This window comes from Plutella xylostella, chromosome 27 (genome assembly GCF_932276165.1).
Source record: "Plutella xylostella chromosome 27, ilPluXylo3.1, whole genome shotgun sequence".
In the NCBI taxonomy this organism is placed as follows: domain Eukaryota; kingdom Metazoa; phylum Arthropoda; class Insecta; order Lepidoptera; family Plutellidae; genus Plutella; species Plutella xylostella.
This window is the reverse complement of record NC_064007.1, coordinates 5,842,018-5,861,269: the sequence shown is the minus strand read 5'-3', so window position 1 is coordinate 5,861,269 and position 19,252 is coordinate 5,842,018. Positions and strand designations below refer to the sequence as shown.

The following is a 19,252-nucleotide window of genomic DNA, read 5'->3' as shown; positions in this document are numbered from 1 at the left end:
TATACGTAATGGATGTTATACGAATTGATATTAATCCTCGTGAGTGTTAGTTATTTTGATATTATATGAAATGTACGTTATACCAATTGAATCTTATACCTTATGAAAATATAGATTTTGTTGTTATACGTAACGTTCATTATATGTTGTGAACGTTATTAATGTGAGATTATACATTTCGTTTTTATACGTCGCAATACGCACCCGATTTGGGTGCCTTTCCACCAAAGATGTGCTTTGCAGCTATGCTGCGATAATGTGAAACAGATAAATCCGTTCCCACTAGTGCTGTGCTATATGTATGCACCAGCAATTAATACGATTGGTGGATATCAGACGCAACTATAGCAAATGCATAGCACATAATATCTGGAGCCTAAGCAACCTTGGTTAGGTAGGCTTATTGACCAGGGCAACTTCACTAGCCTGAAAATTTCAAATGCCGACTGCTTTGTGTATTAGGCCTGGGTCTCCTATTTACTCCGTAGGTGGCGTCCAGCGACACGCCGTAGGCCGCGTCACGATGCTCAATACGTCTACGCGCCAAACGTCGGCGTGTGAGGGAGACCGCATCAGTACATTTCTATAGTGAGCATCGTGACGCGGCCTACGGCGTGACGCTGGACGTCACCTACGGAGTAAATAGGAGACCCAGGCCTTAACAGATTATTCTAACGCCTTCAGAAACTTACAGGTTCAGGGCCTCCAATAGAGAGAATAGATCTCCTTTACATAGCAGAAGGGCCAACAGAAAATTAAAAGAAACTGCATCAAGCTATGCACTAACATCTTCAAGGCTAAATACTAACCTTCTCCAGTGTTTGAAGGTCTTTGTTAGTGGCACCAATTATCTGTTTGACGGTTGAGTGGCGCGTACTTCAACCATTAAGTGGTAATCGCATCTAGAAAGCCGGGATATGGTGGTTGACTTCTTGCCCCAGTTTTCGCTAATCGTTATTTACTTTTATATTTTTATTTGGAAACCCATCCAGCAAAAATGCAACTTGTTACATTATAATTATCTCAATCATGGCATTTCAAGCGAACAACAGAAGGTTTTCTCATATTATAACAAGTTTTCACATACATATTTATAATTTAGGCACTTAATCTGAGTATATTAAAACAAAACAGTATTAAACTGGTAATAATTTTATGATAGATCCACAACATAAGCAAGCACACTCCCTTATGGGGTAGACGTGCGATGGCGAATCCCTTTTTCTCCGGTTTTATTTAGGCCCAAGATATTATTATATGTTCCTTTGTGCGCAAATATCTATCTATGAACTACTTATATCCTCCCCGACCGGAAATCGATCCCGAGACGTCCCGGGCCCTTATTGGCACAACAGTGTGTGTCACTAACAACTGTGCCATCCGGTCCTATTTGAATTCCGTCTGATCTTATATCTTGACAAAGAACCATTCTCGTTACGAGGAAAATATGAGTTTCCGGTTTCATCTTGTGCCGGAATGGCGAATCATTTCACAGTTCCATATATCTATGTATTTGTGTAGATATATCAGCTGTCCGACACCCATAACACAGGTTCTGCCTAGCTTGGGGTCGGATGGCCCCACATATTTATTTTATTATTTATTAGTTCCGTATCGCTGCTCAGCAGGCGTATGATGATAAATTTAATAAAGATATTTTGATTCTATTTCATGGGATGGGGGAATAGGAATGTAAGGGATATAATATATTTTGACAATGTTTAAACACACACAATATCTTATTTTATTTTTTTACTCAACACTCCAGGATAGGCTTATCTATCCCAACCAATACCAGCTATCTAGTAGGTATTGCCTTTGGTCAAGCTTCTGCTATGGGTAAGCAGCACTACAGCAATTCGAATATAAACTCTCTGACGATCAAAATCATGAAAATCATAATGTTTTTACACGGATACGTGATGTTTAGTAGTAGTGTCTGTTTTATGTGCCCCTAGCTTCCCTGATTATTCCCCATAAGCCTACCCACTCTGATCCAAAGTACCAGGATAACATGAAGTGTAACGAGTACAAGGTATTCGGCTTTCACCCGAGTGGGCCCAGACAATGGCCGCTCCAGATAGCGCCAGGCAGGACTGTATTGTTGTAGAACGTGTGGGTTTTAGGTGTCGCTTCTTGGAAGACCTGATTTCCTAGTAGTTTTCTTGGTAAAAATTGGCTACGTAGTCCAGGTTGTTATCTGATTTAGGTATACAATTTTTGAAGGTGTATATCTGAATCGGTCACTGTGGTCAAAAAACCATCAGAGATTATGATTAATGAATTTACAGTATGAATCAAATCAACTCGGTTATTTTCTGTTCAACTAATGAATAGTTGATTCAATCAACTTGATTGTTTATTTTAACAATCAACTTGATTGTTTATTATTATATTACACTGGCCTTGGAGCGCGGATCGAATGCGCATTTTATGTAATTTGTGTAATATGCATTATGTATTAATATGTAACCGCACGCTGTAAATAATACTAAGCGTGTTATTGTGTTACGAGTGTCATGCTTGTGTGTACATTAAAGTGTCGTTAGTTTCCGGCATCTTCCATACACTTATGATAATCCGTTTGTTACGATACGTACCATACGATACGTACGATGCTCGAGGAGTTTCTTTCGCGGGCCTTTGTGAAATGGTGGTAGATTATGACTTTTGACAAGTAATTCTAATATTCTACTTCGAAAAAATAAACGATTTCATTTCATTTCAACGATAGGTGGACGCTTACCTTTAGGTTTTTCGAAAATTCGGCATAAAGTAAGCGAGTAACTTCTTCATTAAGTATACTACTTTTACTGACACTATCAACGAAGCTAGTGCAACAATCGTGGTCTAGTCTAGACTCTAGACATCATTAAAGGTATCAGCGGAGCAGTGCTATAGACTACATTGTAGTTTATTGATAACATTATGTTGCTGCACGAGTCATACTTTACTTTAGTATCGAAACTTATTGCCTATAACTTGAAATGGCTGCCTATCGGCCATTGGTTTACATTTTATCGTGTCAGTGACTTTGTATTAAAGACGTTTTCATTAATTAAATTCTATCAATTGAGATCTATATAAGTATACTGTAATAACTTTAAAATTGGCTCAAACAAACTGGATGTAAATTGAATCAGGAAAACCGTGTACAAAAACGATTATGGACTTATGTTTTCTGAAATAAAAAATATTATATTCTATTCTATTATACTGTAGTTGTAGAGGAGTTCGGCAGGATCTTGATCAGCAAATAAAATCACCTACTGCAAGTAAAACCATTGACGTATTAATTTTATTTACTCATAGATTTACGAATAGATAATGTTTTAATGGATGCTGTATTGCGGTATTTTGTACCTGTATCTTACAACAACTTGTAATTTAATTATTATATTGCTCTGCTACTATTATGTTCTGATCAGGTTCGTGACATGCATTGCTCTGTGTTTTCTTCAACTACCTAGAGTTAGTTTAGCCGGCTAAGATTGAAACACCTAACATGAGCCTTTCAACCCTTTGCCCTGGTTAAACCAAAGATAAGCCTAAAAATATAAAGTTTAGATTCCCACCAAAAAATTGCCGTTACAGAAAAAGCGCGCGTAACGAAAACCACACCATATTTTTAAAACCTTATTTATCAATTAGTATTTAATAAATTGTGCACTAGAAAATATGCAATAGAATTTCACTCCATAATTGCCAATAAACGTTAAAATGCAAAACTAACAAGTGCTCGATTTGATTACAATTTATTTAGTAGCCTTCCAATGTCGCTCACTCTATCTGAAAAAAGTCTAACAAAAACTCAAAACAGAAGTGGGCGTATAGTTCGTTTACTACAACTGGTCACCGTATTAAAGTTATAGGTACTGTAACTTTATTAAATAATTTTAAAATTGAAAATGTTAATTTTATCTTATGGAAAGCCGAGGCGTAGTGTGCCAACTCTACCTATTATAAATAAATCCTCATTTTTCTTGCCCAGGGCATCAAATGTAAAAAGGCTGGGCCTACATATTTCTATTTTTTGTTTATTTGTCACGGAATGTGTTTATTTTTGGGTCCTCTTAGAGTAATTATTGTAAAAACGTTGGATGAGGCCATACAGGTTACATGTCACAGTAAAATTAACAACCTATAAGCATCTTCGCTCGCTTGTCAAATCTGACGTTAACTAGTCCACCAACCCGCACTGGGCCAGCGTGGTGGACTAGGCCTAAACCCTTCCTTCATTGGAAGGAGACCCGTGCCCCAGCAGTAGGGACGTTATGGGTTGTGATATCAAGGTTCAGTGTTGGTATGGCAGATATATGGCCAAGGCGCAGTGCATGGTCTCCACATTGCTATTATGGCTATAACGAGATCCGAAGCAACCACGCGTGAGTCATTGTCCGAACTAGTGTCAAAGATCTGCCTCAAGGAGAGTTGCACAAAAAAACCTGCGTCTGTTTTGAATTTAAAATCAAGCTCGACTGCTCTGATTTTGAAGTTATTATTCAAGTAATTTCATGGAATGAAAAGATGGAAGAGAAGTGAGGTGTCACGCTTGCACTATATTGAATGGAGCAGATTTTTCTGATAAAACCTGTAGTTATGATGACAATGTACATTTTTTATTATAAAACCGGCCAAGTGCGAGTCGGGCTCGCGCACAAAGGGTTCCGTAGCAGCAAAATTACAGTTAAATCAACCTATCTCAAAAACTATAAGAGATACTTTGATCAAACCAAAAATCGTTGAAAGAGTTAATTAGCATGCATCACCTCTATTTTTTTTAGAATTTTATACCCCGTAGTTATAAAAATAGAGGGGGGGGGACATACTTTTTACGACTTTGAGAGCTGATATCTCAAAAACCGTTCACTTTAAGAAAAATGTTTTTTAGAAAACTTTATATCATTTTAAAAGACCTTTCCATTGATACCCCACACGGGTATGTACATCGAAAAAAAAAAAATTCATCCCTCAGTTACATGTATGGGGGGCCCCACCCCCAATTCTTTTTTTTACTATTTAGTGTCATATTTTTGTAGCGGTTCATACAACACATATTCCCATCAAATTTCATCACTGTAGTACTTATAGTTTCCGAGTAAATCGGCTGTGACAGACGGACAGACGGACAGACGGACAGACGGACAGACGGACATGACGAAACTATAAGGGTTCCGTTTTTGCCATTTTGGCTACGGAACCCTAAAAAAGGGATTCGTGTTGTATAGCCGTAATGTTTGTCACCTAGAATAATAAGATAGGTTGTATTCCGCCTGGCTGAATAATAATAGTCTTTTGATATATGTAGGTAGGTATATGATGACGAAATCCATGCTGTGTGCTTTTGAAATGAGGCAACTCATTTTACTTTTTTTTCGTAACGAATTTAGCGATGCGCGCTTTGAGTGATGATAAATTACTATTGCCGTCTATTACTAATGTTAATGATTGCTATGATATCATACATGGTACGATTAATCATTGTTTGAATAAGAATCTTCACAATTAATTTAGATGGGAATATAAAACGTTACTATACTAAGAAACAATTAAAAAAAAAAATAAAAATAAAAAATCTGGGTGAAGGCGCCTATCGGCGCCTCCCCCACAGTTAGGGTAAAGCTGAATAAGTCCCTTATGGCCGACTTCAGTAAATAGGTTTCATTTAGAAAAAAAAAAAAAAAAAAAAACAATTAAAATATACATATATCTCTGGTCAAAACTTAACTAAACTTCTCTCATAAAATTACTAGATCTATGTAGAATAACAAAAGTGCCAAATTAATACAATAACCTTTACGTATACCAAGAACAACTTGAAACTTAATAACAACAAAATTGATTGGAAACATAAGCTGCGGTTCTAATCAATAGTTTCAAATTGAAAACCTTACAAAAAGTATCCGTGAGAGATTTCACGGTAAAGTCATTAAATACTTTACAATGAAACAAATTGCTAAAAAAACGCCTAAAGACGCCCATCTTTTACTTCCTACTACCGGATCGATCCCATACCCAGGTTGATGTAGGTACTTCCAAGTCCTAGGCGTATTAAGTAAGTTCTTCTTCTTTCTAGTCGTATTCTTATACAGGGTGCCCGGTAAATAGTGGACAAACGGAAAGGGGGTAGCTCAGAATGGGCTCAATCTGAAAACTTAAGTTGTAGAACTTTTGTAATTCCTGAAAAAATATTTAATAAATATATTTGCTTTTACATAGAACATCGAATTGTTTGTTCCGATTGATTGATTATTGATGATCATATCATGATTTCCTATACATATACGGGAGAACCTGTATAGGGTTTTTACCCCCACTGTCACCTCTAGGACTTGACAATAATATACTATTTAGTGAACTGACTGGCTGTGACTTGGCTGATTTCGAGCTATTGGAGGTAATCGCCGCGAAATCAATTCCATGATTAGTCTCCAAACAAAGGTTGGCCTATTCAGTCATCGGTTTTGATTAGATTGGACTATCGGTCACAGGATTAATTGCCGTTTAATACTATACTATTGTCTTTTATAGTTTTATTCCAAATACTTTAAAGAATTTAGATAATTTATCTAATTTGAGATTATCGGTGTTTAGATTGCAGTTTTTTTATATCAAATATTATGATTATGATTTTGTCGACCGGATATAGATACCGGGGAAGATGCAGGAAGTTAGATATTAGATATCATACTATCCTCATCCTCAACAACAACCTATATAAAAAGTCTTCTGGATCCAACTAACTCTTTCCTTACTCAGTGTGTGACCGAACCAGTTCCCTCATACCTCCCTGCTTTCCGGAAAGGAGCCTCTTGGAGTGACGTATCACCAGGCTCCTTCTATCGCTATCGCGAACTTGTTTTGACAACGATTTTCAAATTCACATTGAATTCGACACTACTTACTACATTACTTCGTAAATGTGTTGACTTCGCGATCACATCTGATTGGCTAATCCTTACACCACCGGCAACAAACTGACAACTCTGTTGGTCCCCGATAAAGAAGAATACCTTCCTATATCGCACTTAACAATTTCCCTCTCACTCCAATAGCAGCTAACCAACTCCCTCTGGCTTAAGTGTCATGAACCAACCAAACCTACCTATCTCCCTACTGTTCCCCTCTCGCCCCAACACCAGCTAACCCACCTCTCTCCGTCTCAGCATCAGAAGCAAATCAGCAACGACTCTCTATATGCAATCACCCGGCTATTCCGCTCCAACACCAGTTAACTCATCTCTCTGTCTCAATGTCAGAAGAAAATCAGCAACGACTCTCTAAATGCCATCACCCAGCTATTCCCCTCTCGCTCCAACACCAGCTAATCCAGCTCTCTCTATCTGCAACGGCTCTCTATGTGCAATCCCCCAGCTATTCCCCTCTCGCTCCAACACCAGATAAACCACGTCTCTCTATACCAGGTGGGCGGCGGTCGCTGCAGCTCCCCCGGCACTGGGCCACTGTCGCCAGCGGACGGACCCCGATGGCCGCACGCTCATCATGCCCACCCGCTCCACCATGCCCTGTTGTCGTCCAGTGTGAAGCGGGGAAAGGAACTGTGAGTTTGAAGATCTCTTTGGAGTGTCTGCGCTCCTGGTAGTTTGATTTAAACAGTACTATGATGCTATGCCTATCTATGCTATGGTTTACGCTGCCGCTGGTCATGCGTTGCTGTCGTCCGGTGTGAAGCGGGGGAAGGAACTGTGAGTATACCTTTTTGCAGTGTCTGTGCTCCTGGTAGTTTGATTTGAACGGTACTACGTTGTTATGCTAGATAGGTATAGCATGGTAGTACCGTTCTATGGTTTACGCTGATCATGTTAGCCCCCTGCATCATGCGCTGCTGTCCTCCAGCGTGAAGAGAGAGAAGGAACTGTGAGTTGGTAGATCTCTTTGGTTTTTCTGTGATCCTGGTAGTTTAATATTGGATAATAAAGGATCATAATTGACCAAAAAAAGTATTATGATTTCTAGAGTTATATTGAAATGTTTTGTCCTCTGTACGTTCTCCGTAACGTTACATAATCATATGCATATTAACTGCGTAAAGGAATCTTTACAAATGCGTTACCTCTTCAGTTGTGTTTTACATAAACTGTGAAGGTTTACATACTTGAACGGAACTAAATTTTAGTTCTTATTTAGAACCTCTATATTTTGGATGTTTATGAGAAAGAAATGTACAAGCCTTTGTTACTTTAATGTCTGAATTCCCATGGGAAATATCAAGATTCATCATCATCTCTGGCTGCAAAATTAATCCTATAGAAATACCAAGCACTAGTGACGTCGCGACAGGTCTTCTGCTGCAACCTCATATTGTCAGCCGTCTGTTTGCACCTTTATGGTGTCATGTCTGCCAATAATTTGGCGCGGCCAACAGAAACCACTCATCAAATTAAAGTGAAAGCGTGTGTGGGTGTAAACTGAACAGTCCAAGTTAAATAATAAAAGTGTTTTTGCAATGTCAGTCAAATTGATTAGGTTCACTTTGTCATGGTATGGGAGGTCACGGGCTTGAGCGTTTAGCGGGGCGACAAGCGGGCAGACAGCGACGGTTAGGATATGCATACGGTATGTAGCATACCTAACACGGGGCGCAAGAATGGCACGGTAAGACATGGCAAAAGTTATCGGCACTCTTGCTTCCTCTCCAGGCTGCCTGATGTGACTTGAAAACTTTTGCTATGTCTTTTCGTCGTCTTGCGCCTGTGACACCACAGGCGCAAGACGACGCTGGATCAATTTAGTTTCTCTCCAATGTTTTCCATTTGTATCGTTCGAAATATACTTTTTTTTCAACTCCCCTCCCGTACTAAATTCAAATAGGTAGTTACAGTATGTGCTGGTTTATGTTTACCACTATGAACCGCTGTTGCGGCGTGTTCGTGGCATTTCATTGTAACCTTAGTGGAACCTTTTAGTTAATATTTATGTCCATGTCAATAGAAGTTGCTATTACTGTGAGTGTCTACCGTATGAATTAAATGTATGTGTTTATTTCACGCTAACCACAGAACAAAAGACATGTAAGTTTAGACGCTAGATATACATACACTCACGAGCAATGATAAAGTTTCACCCATAAAATGCTGACATGAAATGATCCCAATTTTTTTTACATTACATTTAGAATTTGATTACCGATGCGCTGTTAAATGGAGACGGCCGAATGGCGTAGTGGTTAGTGACCCTGACTACTGAGCCGATGGTCCCGGGTTCGATTCCCGGCTGGGGCAGATATTTGTTTAAACACAGATATTTGTTCTCGGGTCTTGGATGTGCCCGTAAAATGGCAATAGGCCCGCCCCCTATTACATTGGGACTAACATAACACTCTGGCGAAAAGTGGCGTGCAGCAATGCACCTCTGCCTACCCCGCAAGGGAGTACATTAGTACAAGGCGTGAGTGCGTGTTTTTTTTTTTGTGTGTGTTGTTAAATGGACTTCAATATTGCGGACGGCGTCATAAAGCTAGTATTTTCCGTTTAGGAGTATTTTGGTGCTATTGTCACTGAAACTTTTTCATTGCTCGTGTGTGTATATCCTGTTATGTTTGTTCTCTTGCACTTATCTACTTCATGTGTAGTTTAGTCATTTCTGATTTCAATATTACCTCAACAAGTAATTTATCCATGATGCATAACATAACACCTGTTAGATAAAAATTATATATTTAATGAATAATAATACCTATATACTTAAACTTGTAAATTGAAGTGGCAGATTTTATGTACATATTCAACGATGACTTATATTATAATATACATGAAATGCACTTATGAAAATGGTTCTTGTGCGAGCAGTTAGATTCAGATTTGTTACGTACAGATGTACATATTTTCGTTCGATATTTTCGTTAATTATAAAGATTCTTAACACTACTGAATGTTCTTCTTCTTTCTTCTTTAATCCCGTTACTCCTCCGAGGAGTCTGGGGCTGACACCAGGCGCTTCCATGCTTCTCTGTCGTGTGCCAGCAAGTTGAGCTCCGGCCACGACTTCCCTTTCTCTTACTGAATGTTAATAATGCCCAATTCATTTATTAATGAAACCATCTCACGTTTCTATCTTAACACATTGAATGCCGACAACATGATATTTCCTACTACCATTGACACTCAAAGGGTTATAAAAAAAATATTATCTTTTTTGAAATCTGATAATAGATAGAGCGAGGCCAAGACCGACGCTCGGGATCGTATCTGGCTCAAAGAATCTCTCTGGCTTTACAGCGAGGCAATGCAGCCAGCATTATGGGAACCTTTGAGCCAGGTAATAATAGTATGTATTTATTTAAGTATATAAGTATGATGTATGTAGTTTATTTATATTACCTATTACTAGGTATAGATTAGGTATATACATTTGTAATTTTCTCCTTGTTATATGTTCTGTTTGTAATTTTTAGCACTTTCCCCTTTTCTTGTATACTTTCTCTCCTCCGAGGTAGTCTGGAAGAAATTACTCTTAGTAATAAGGCCGCCATTTGTACCGTCTAATTGTACATTTACTTGTGTAATTTATGTTTGTGTGTGCAATAAAGAATTATCTATCTATCTATCTATCTACGATAAGAGGAGGTCTTTTGATTAGGTTAATTAGTTTGTAATTTGCATGTTTATTTGTTAATTAATATTATTTTGTAGTTCTTTAAGTGACATTGTTTTTCTATTTTATGTGATAATAATGTTTTATTATAATTATTTCCAGAGACGGGCGGCGGTGGTCGGTGGCGTCGCTACCGTCGTCGGGCTACGGGACCACGCCAGGCAGCTCTAGTCTTTCTGTGAGTAGACTTTAAGTTTACTTTGTAATTATAAGTACACACTAGGTGGCACTTACCCAGAAAAAAACCTAGTTGTATCATGTATGTTAGGATTCTATCAAGAATGGTAGAGTTGGAAAGATATTTTTTTATTTTATGAAACTTTATAACTATATAAGTAGATTTGGAGCTTATTCATCATTGTACTTATACGTTTCTTGGATTTCATATATTTCCTATATAACACTTTTAAGCAGGGTCTATTGAAAACTAGCCACCTTTCTTTTCATGTTCCAACAACGCACTTCAGAAAATAAATTTACTATGTGGTTTGATTACTGATTATGTGGCTTCCCCAGCGAAACTATCTCCGATTGCTATGTTTTGTGGCTTTACATACACTAACTCTATGTATATACAGTTACTGCAGACAGCTAGGGTTCTACAAAGTCTATTTAAAGCTAGATTATAGCCTATCATAACCTTATTAGGTAAGGCCGTAGGGCATTGCCTAGATATAGTCATGAGACCTAGTGCCCACTAAGATACGTAGGTTTCCTCAAAAGTATAATGATAATTATCACAATCAGCTGTGTTTTCTACAGGATGTTGCAAAAATTATACGTTTCCTAAGCCGAAAAGGATTGCCTTTACTACAAATTTTAGTTCTCCTACTGTAATATTCGGCTTACTCTACCACTTTTATTTGCAACACCATGTCTATCATAACACCGCTCGCCCATTTTCGATGCGGCATTAAAAACATAATTTGACATAGTATTTTTGTCACCGCTGAAGTTCCACATTTTTCAAAGACACATTCGCGTTGTTTCAATGACTCACTCTATGTATCTGTGTCAGTGTGTCACACAACAAGCTGTTCTGTGTGGAAATGCATTTAGCTGAAAAATACTGAATCATATTTTTTACTGAGCCATCAGAAAATGAGCATCCGTTTTCTGTTATGATGTTTGTTTCGTGATATTTTTATTCGTTTGTGGAACACTTATAAATGTCAGGCCTGTGTGTTTCAGGCCTGTATTTATGATGGTGTGTGAATGAATAACTATATTTTATTGAGTAAATTGTGTCCATATTCACAATGATAATGATATAAATAGCGTTATGATGAGTAGATGATACTCAGATAAAATATAATCGAACTGAAATATTATGTGTACGTATAGGTAAATAATAGTAGGTAATTGATAATTATTTAATAGGTTGACTTTGGTATTTAAACAAAAAATACCTTCATGTAAAAAAAAAAAAACATAATTTCAATTTAAAATCCACTTAATATTTTCCTAAACCCAGAAATAGCCCATTAATTACTTAGCACTTAAAAACATAATGGCAGCGATTAAACTGAACATATAAACACTCACGTAGGACGATTCTTGGCAATGTGCACAAATAATTCCGACGAACAATAATGAACCATCCCACTTTGATATTACGGCTTATTATCTCTAAATAACTTTATCATGCAATTCACGCACCTTCCCAAAATTCATACAACTAATTACTCATATCTTCATTCCAATTTAAGCTCTATGCTTAACGCCCAACGTCTAAATTTCAACGCTCCAGTTTAATCTCATCTGAGATTCGCGAATTTCACAAACCACAATAGTTGAGTTTGAACTTAATGTGCGTGCAGTTTAGGTGTAAATTGGCGTGTGTGTGTTTATCTGTTTTGAATGCGGTCCAAGCGTCCGCGTGCCATTTCCATGTGTGCATTGATAAAGAGATCTATCTACAGGGTGGTTTATTAGTGATCGGCTGCAAGGAACGTTAATTTACCTGATATACCTACTGAACTATATTATGTGTAGTCATTTACTTCATCAGCCAACATCCATTTACTGTTGGGTAAAGGCCTCTCTTAAGTTGCACCGATTTTCTCATCCAAGGCGAACACCCTGTATTATGTGATTTTAGGCATTCTGAAAAGTTTTTCGAAGGGCTGATTTTTCAATAGTCCGATAAATGTTATCTGTCGAATAAAATTGTTGCTGTCACTGTCTAATACAAACATTCAGTCGCGACGGTATCAGAATTATTCCCCAGATAACTTTTATCTGGCTATTAAAAATTAGCCCTAAAATATGTAATTTATGTACACATAGTTTCTTCATAAAACACCACCCTGTACAGTAAAGAGAGAGATTATGTGACGTTATCGCGTGCGTGTGTCAGTTCCACCAGACATTTCGCCGTGTGCCGAGATAAGCCGCTTTTGTATCGGTTTGTTTTTGTTATTTCTCATTCATATATGTGCTAATGTTTATATTTCTAAATTACTGATGCACCCCTGGCGATAGGAGAGGGGTTTAATGTTATCTGTTATTTGTAAAATAGAAAAATGACTGTCTTTGTTTGGATTTGTATAACGAATCTATCTGCCATGTACGTAGGGCACACATCTAGCATGTAGATCTGTAGGTTTCCTCACTATCTTTTCCTCACCCTCTTTTACCACGTGCGAGTAATTGAGCTTAATGTAAGCTTTTATCTCGAGTAAATATACGTGTATTTCCGTTTCTCCTGCTGTTTTATGCTTCTTTGTACTTTCCCCTAATCTTACTAAAGTTTTTATTCCCTTGCAGTCGCAATGCTCTTTCAAATAACACCCAGCTGCTGAATTATGATTCTTTCTCTGTTGTTAATTAAGTCTCCATTCCCTTGCAGTCGCGATGCTCTTTCAAATAACACCAGCTGCTGAATTATGATTCTTTATCTGTTGTAAATAAAGTCTCCATTCCCTTGCAGTCGCAATGCTCGTCCCAGGAGCGCCTCCTCGCGGCGCAGGCAGTCTGCGAGCCGCGCGGCTGCCCGCACTGCCAGCAGCACCAGAACTCGCTCAAGTGAGTCACCTGTGGCATCATCATCACCAACCTTTAACAGGGGGGTCACTACAAAAGTCGAACGACAAACGAGAGCTGTCACGCTTTAGAAAACGAGATAGAGTCGTGATTAGTGCTGCAGTTTTGTTATTCCTAAGCTTCGGAGCGCTGCGTTAACCACGGCTCTATCTTGTTGTATTGAGCGTGCTGATTCCATAGCATTTCTTGTTCGTTCGTTCGTCGATTTAGAGAGTGAACCTGAAGACAACTCAGTCAACGCCTTTATGGAGATATTCTGTCTTATAGTGCCATAGCTAGCCCAGACTTAATCTTCAGCCAAAAATCGTCCACTGCTGGACATAGGGTTCTCCACAACACTCGTTTGTAAAACTCAGTTGAGTTGAATTGAATGAAGTTTCGTGGGGGGAGTCAGATATCTGCGTAAAAGACTGTACAATGTCGCCAAACATAAACGCAGCGGCATGCAACTTGCAATCATAAGTATGACTAGTAATGTCAACGCAGACATTTGCTTGCTAGGAAAGTCGGCTTTAGTTACGCTACTTGAGTGTGTCATCTAATTATCACTTATAACCTTACTAATGTCACAATACATTCATTCCAGCGGCTCCCAAGGCAGCGGCATGAACAACTGGGCGTCGCTGTCAGACAGCGGCGGCAGCGGCCCCCGCGCGCCCTCCCCGCGCAGCCCCGCGCGCCGCCTGCGCAGCCGCAGCCTCAGGTATATATATATATATATATATAAATAAATATATGGTCCGGTATATAAATATGTGGGGACATCTCACACACTGCCATCCGAACCCAAGCTAGGCAGAGTCAGTCATATGGGTCTATCTATCAATCATGGCGAGCAGATTTTTCGCATATAACCCTCTAATAAGGTGGGCCATTATCTGTCATATAAGTGTCAGACAGCTGATATATCTACACAGATACATAGATAGATACATATTAAATAGATAAACGACAACCAGACACAAGGCAAACACAAGTGTGCCCTGAGCGGGACTCGAACCCGCGGCCCCAAGCTTCGGAAGCAGCTTCGCTACCGCCTAAGCTATGGTACCGTCATCATCATCAGACGCAGCCGCAGCCTCAGGTGAGATAGATCAGCAGGTGCAGCGACACACGCCCCGGCCACAGGCTGGATGGGTGACCGCGCAAATACAAAATATATGAGAGGATTCCGCAAAGACGAATAGCTGTCGCGCGGCATAATAATAATAGACCTTTATTTCAGGCATCAGTGGCCCATATTATAAACTAAACTAGGCATAGGGTGCAGCATCGTTGCTGCGCGAATTTGACATAATGCCACTCGCCGGATGAGGATGCCGCATTTAAAGGAGATTAAGGTATAAATACAAAACTTGGAGTCGTAAAAACGTGCAACGAGTTTTTAGAATGGTCTTACACAGATTTATAAGACACTTAACAGCTCAAAACATCTGTATAAGATTTTATCATGAGGCCTGTGTGATTCTTTCTTTTAGTATAGTATAACCAACATTTCCTCTCCCGCAGTTCCCCATCGCGCTCGCCAGGCGGCGCCACGGCGGCGGGCGGCGGCGAGGGCGACGCGGTCACCGCCATGTCGGCGCTGTTCGCGCACCGCTTCCCGCAGGCGCAGCGGGCCATGGACGACAAGTGAGTAAAAAAAACACACACGCACTCACGCCTTGTACTAATGTACTCCCTTGCGGGGTAGGCAGAGGTGCATTGCTGCACCCACTTTTCGCCAGAGTGTTATGTTAGTCCCAATGAAATAGGGGGCGGGACTATTGCCATTTTACGGGCACATCCAAGACCCGAGAACAAATATCTGTGTTTAAATATCTGCCCCAGCCGGGAATCGAACCCGGGACCATCGGCTCAGTAGTCAGGGTCACTAACCACTACGCCATTCGTCGACAAGTGAGTATACTTACAGGAATAAAATTGGCATATTCCGTGAATATACACGTTAAGCCGTGGGTCCCGTTTTCTGCTTTGGCAACAGTCGTTAAGCCTAGTCAGAGGCCTACGGGCGGCTTGAAAACATCTGACATTCGGGTTGCCCACTTACCCGACAACTCTCTCAGCACAAGCTTGCTTGTGTTGGGGTCCACCAGATACTGAGTATATTCGAGAGCAAGCAATCCCGTCTGTCCCAGCATACGCCTAGCCTAATCGTTCACTGCTGGATGTCCAGCTAGCCTATGTAGGCTTGTACCAAGGAGCGCCGAGAAGGGGTTTGACGATAAGAGGTGGGTAATTTGATGATCGGAGCGGATCGGCAGTGCTAATCAGCGAATTCGCTCCATGTCTGAGTCGCATCTGAACAGTTACTCGGCGCGAGCGCGCTGTGATCGTGTAGTTTTAACATCACAAATTTCTTCCTCCACCCGTATTTACAATACCATAATAAACTAATTTACTTTGTCTTCAGATTACGCGCCTTGATCGAGGAGTTGACAGAGTTGGACAAGAAGCCAGACCGACCGCCGATCGAGCGATTTGTTCAGCGACAGGTTGGTATATTCGTTCTTTAGATGTCCTAACAATAACAAAATAATAGTTAAAATATTAGTGTCTCTAACTGATATCACAATTTCCTTGGTTTGCCCCATCTTCTAAATGTTTTCATAATAGTACCGCTACCTACTTAAAACTGTATACAATATTTTGTTTGTTTTCAGGTGTTAGAAATGGCGCGGGACTGTTTACACAAATCGGAGTCGAAACAAGTGACAAGCAGTTATTTCTACGACATGGCGGATAGTCTCGACCGACTGCTGGCTGAGGTGAGCTTAGCACTTTAAAAATACCTAAAAAATACAATCAGGAAAAAAAGAATAGAAAAAAAAGGACGAAAATCGCAATTTGGCTAACTTTTTATCATTGTAGAGTGCTGACTGCAGGCATCCAGTTTGGGAAATCGTTTAGATATGTGGTAGAAATAATCTTAAAGGATTAATTTGCTTAGTAAAAAGAGCCATTAGATGTTGTCCAATACCTACGACCCAATTTCGGGTTTTCGACTGTTTAACCCACTCCTCTCTCCACCCCCCAGACCCGCGAGAAATCCGCCGAGGCCGGCAACCACGTGGCGCCGCTAGTCCTACGTCTAGTGCTAGCCATGGCGCGGCCGGCCCGCCTGCTCGAGTGTCTCGAGTTCGATCCCGAGCGGTTCTACCGACTACTGGAGGCGGCTGAGGGACACGCGAGACATACTCAGGTATGTTATGTAGGATATTGGGCAATGCCAGACATTCACAGGTATGTTATATAGCGTGTGTGAGGCTGTTACAAAGATGGCAGCACAATCTAGTCTATAGCTGCAACATACAATGTGTTTTTAGGAAAGTAGTAACGTCAATAACACTTTCATAGTCATACAACAACACAAAAACAGCCAGGACTGAAGAATGCCATGCTGGGATTCGAACCCGCGACCCTCGGGTCTAGACTCAGCGCTGTAACCAACTAGACTGCCGCGACGACACAGCTACATGCATAACGAAGGTGTATATTGCGAGTGTGGGGCGACAGTGACGCCGCTAGTCCTACGTCTAGTGCTAGCCATGGCGCGGCCGGCCCGCCTGCTCGAGTGTCTCGAGTTCGATCCCGAGCGGTTCTACCGACTACTGGAGGCGGCTGAGGGTCATGCGAGGCATACAGCATGCTCAGGTATGTTATATAATACTGTAAGTGTATAGTGGCATTTACAGGAGTTAATCAAAGATGGCCGCTATACATAGATGTAACCGGCGATGTTTTTTTATGAAAGTAGAAACGTCGATAACACTTTCATAGTCACACAACAACACAAACACATCCAGCTAGCCTCGCAAAAGTGATCCGTCGCGCTCGCTCTTGAGGCCGCCCGATGTGAGTGAGCGCGATGCAAAACATTTTTCATATGATGACAAAATCTTGACATGCGCGTTTTGCGCCCCGTGCTAGCCCTTCTGAACTGAGCAAATTTTAATACATGATATTTAATTGTATCCTTTATTCCCCAGGGCCTAACGACGGACATCCCCCAGTACATAATCCACAAGCTGGGCTTGTCTCGAGACCCGTTAGCGGAACTCAACGCGCCGCCACCGCCGCCACCGCCACAGAACTTCTCTCCATCCAAGTATGTAATTTATTACATCGTATGACACATTAGTGTTACAGTGCATCGATATTTTTCAATCACCGTTTGCTTTTTCTTGTCCCCATCTTGCTTTTTTCCATCCTATCCTAACTAATATTATAAATGCGAAAGTAACTGTGTCTGTCTGTCTGTCTGTCTGATACTCTTTCACGCCAAAACTACTGAACGGATTTAAATGAAATTTGGTATACATACGGTCTAGACCCTGGGAAAGAACATAGGCTACTTTTTATCCCGGAATTTCCACGGGAAAACTTTCTAAGGCGAAGCGAAGCGCGCGGGAACAGCTAGTAGAATATAACAGCTTTTTTCCGAATATTAGTACTATTGATTTTCGTAGAATAATGTCATTTTTCAACGAAGTATTTTTCATTTAAAAATTGTTTCTCTACATCACCACCCCCTCCACAGAACGAAAGGCCGTCACTCGCCGCCGGGCGGCGCGGGCGGGGCGCCCCCCTCCGAAAACGACTACCACGTGATCAAGCTCATCTCGAACGGGGCGTATGGAGCGGTCTACCTGGTTAAACACAAGCAGACGCGCCAGAGGTATATGGAGTGTGAAATGTGAGGGTGTGGATTTAGTGATTTGAAAACGTGTGTGAAATGTGAGGGTGTGGATTTGGTCATGTGTGCGTGAGTGAGAAGAGAAAGATATGGAAACTAATCCATTCATGGTTTCCTGGTCGTAAGTTGAGCGTTTGTGTTTGTAATTAACATATACAGGGTGTTATAAAAGGGTTTAGTAAATCCGATTAGGGTGTCTAAAAGGTGATTCGGATTCTGAATGATTTATTCTTCATAGATTTTTGCAATAGTTGAGTTAGACCTTTATGGTTAGCATACCACTTTTGTGTGAGTGTGTACTTATATCAACAGTAACAATATAACGTCTTCCCGAACCACCAGTTTAAATAATATCAGTTCAAAAATACAGATTTATTATATATTTTTTTTGTCTTCCAGATATGCCATGAAGAAGATCAGTAAGAACAACTTAATGTTAAGAAACCAGGTGGAGCAGGCGTTCGCTGAACGAGACATACTCAGCTTTGCTGATAATCCTTTTGTGGTAAGTATAGTCTACAGACTAACGAATATATTATTATGTAGTTCTAATATAAGAAATAAAAAAGGTCTAAGCCACGAAGCCGTTATTGTTTAGATGAGAAAGGCAAGCGCTTAGGAGGTAGAGGCTGATGACGATGTAGTCTTATCCAAATCTAATGAATCCGTGAGTACACAAGTAAATCCACGTATCCGTGTGTACACAAGTAAATTCACGTAGTCTATAAAGTGGTTGATTTTGAGGATGGGTTCCATATTTTTAGTTTTTTTTTTAAATTCAGTTCGCACTAATCGGTACAGCCGGGCGGATCTTTTATTGTAATTACCTTACGTCTGCAAACAATAGGGAATATGCAAGAGGTTCAAATAAAGGTCAAATGTTATTTATAATAAACT

General features: G+C 40.1%; 1 protein-coding gene across 9 annotated transcripts in view; it reads left to right on the top strand.

Annotated features, from left to right (window-relative positions):
• The window catches only part of LOC105387780 (microtubule-associated serine/threonine-protein kinase 3), a 67,646-nt gene that overhangs the window by 26,166 nt on the left and 22,228 nt on the right, over positions 1-19,252 (top strand). For 5 of the 9 annotated variants that reach the window (XM_048630752.1, XM_048630753.1, XM_048630751.1 and 2 more), the window contains exons 4-15: positions 7,425-7,561; positions 9,021-9,032; positions 10,717-10,792; positions 13,547-13,641; positions 14,246-14,362; positions 15,169-15,291; positions 16,073-16,154; positions 16,323-16,427; positions 16,697-16,861; positions 17,649-17,767; positions 18,200-18,337; positions 18,755-18,860. In XM_048630752.1, coding sequence (XP_048486709.1) covers positions 7,425-7,561; positions 9,021-9,032; positions 10,717-10,792; positions 13,547-13,641; positions 14,246-14,362; positions 15,169-15,291; positions 16,073-16,154; positions 16,323-16,427; positions 16,697-16,861; positions 17,649-17,767; positions 18,200-18,337; positions 18,755-18,860 — 1,275 coding nt within the window. Of the gene's footprint in view, positions 1-7,424; positions 7,562-7,670; positions 7,707-9,020; positions 9,033-10,716; positions 10,793-13,546; positions 13,642-14,245; positions 14,363-15,168; positions 15,292-16,072; positions 16,155-16,322; positions 16,428-16,696; positions 16,862-17,243; positions 17,304-17,645; positions 17,768-18,199; positions 18,338-18,754; positions 18,861-19,252 lie in introns of those variants that run through there. The other 4 variants (XM_048630748.1, XM_048630755.1, XM_048630749.1 and 1 more) reach the window with 4 other exon arrangements.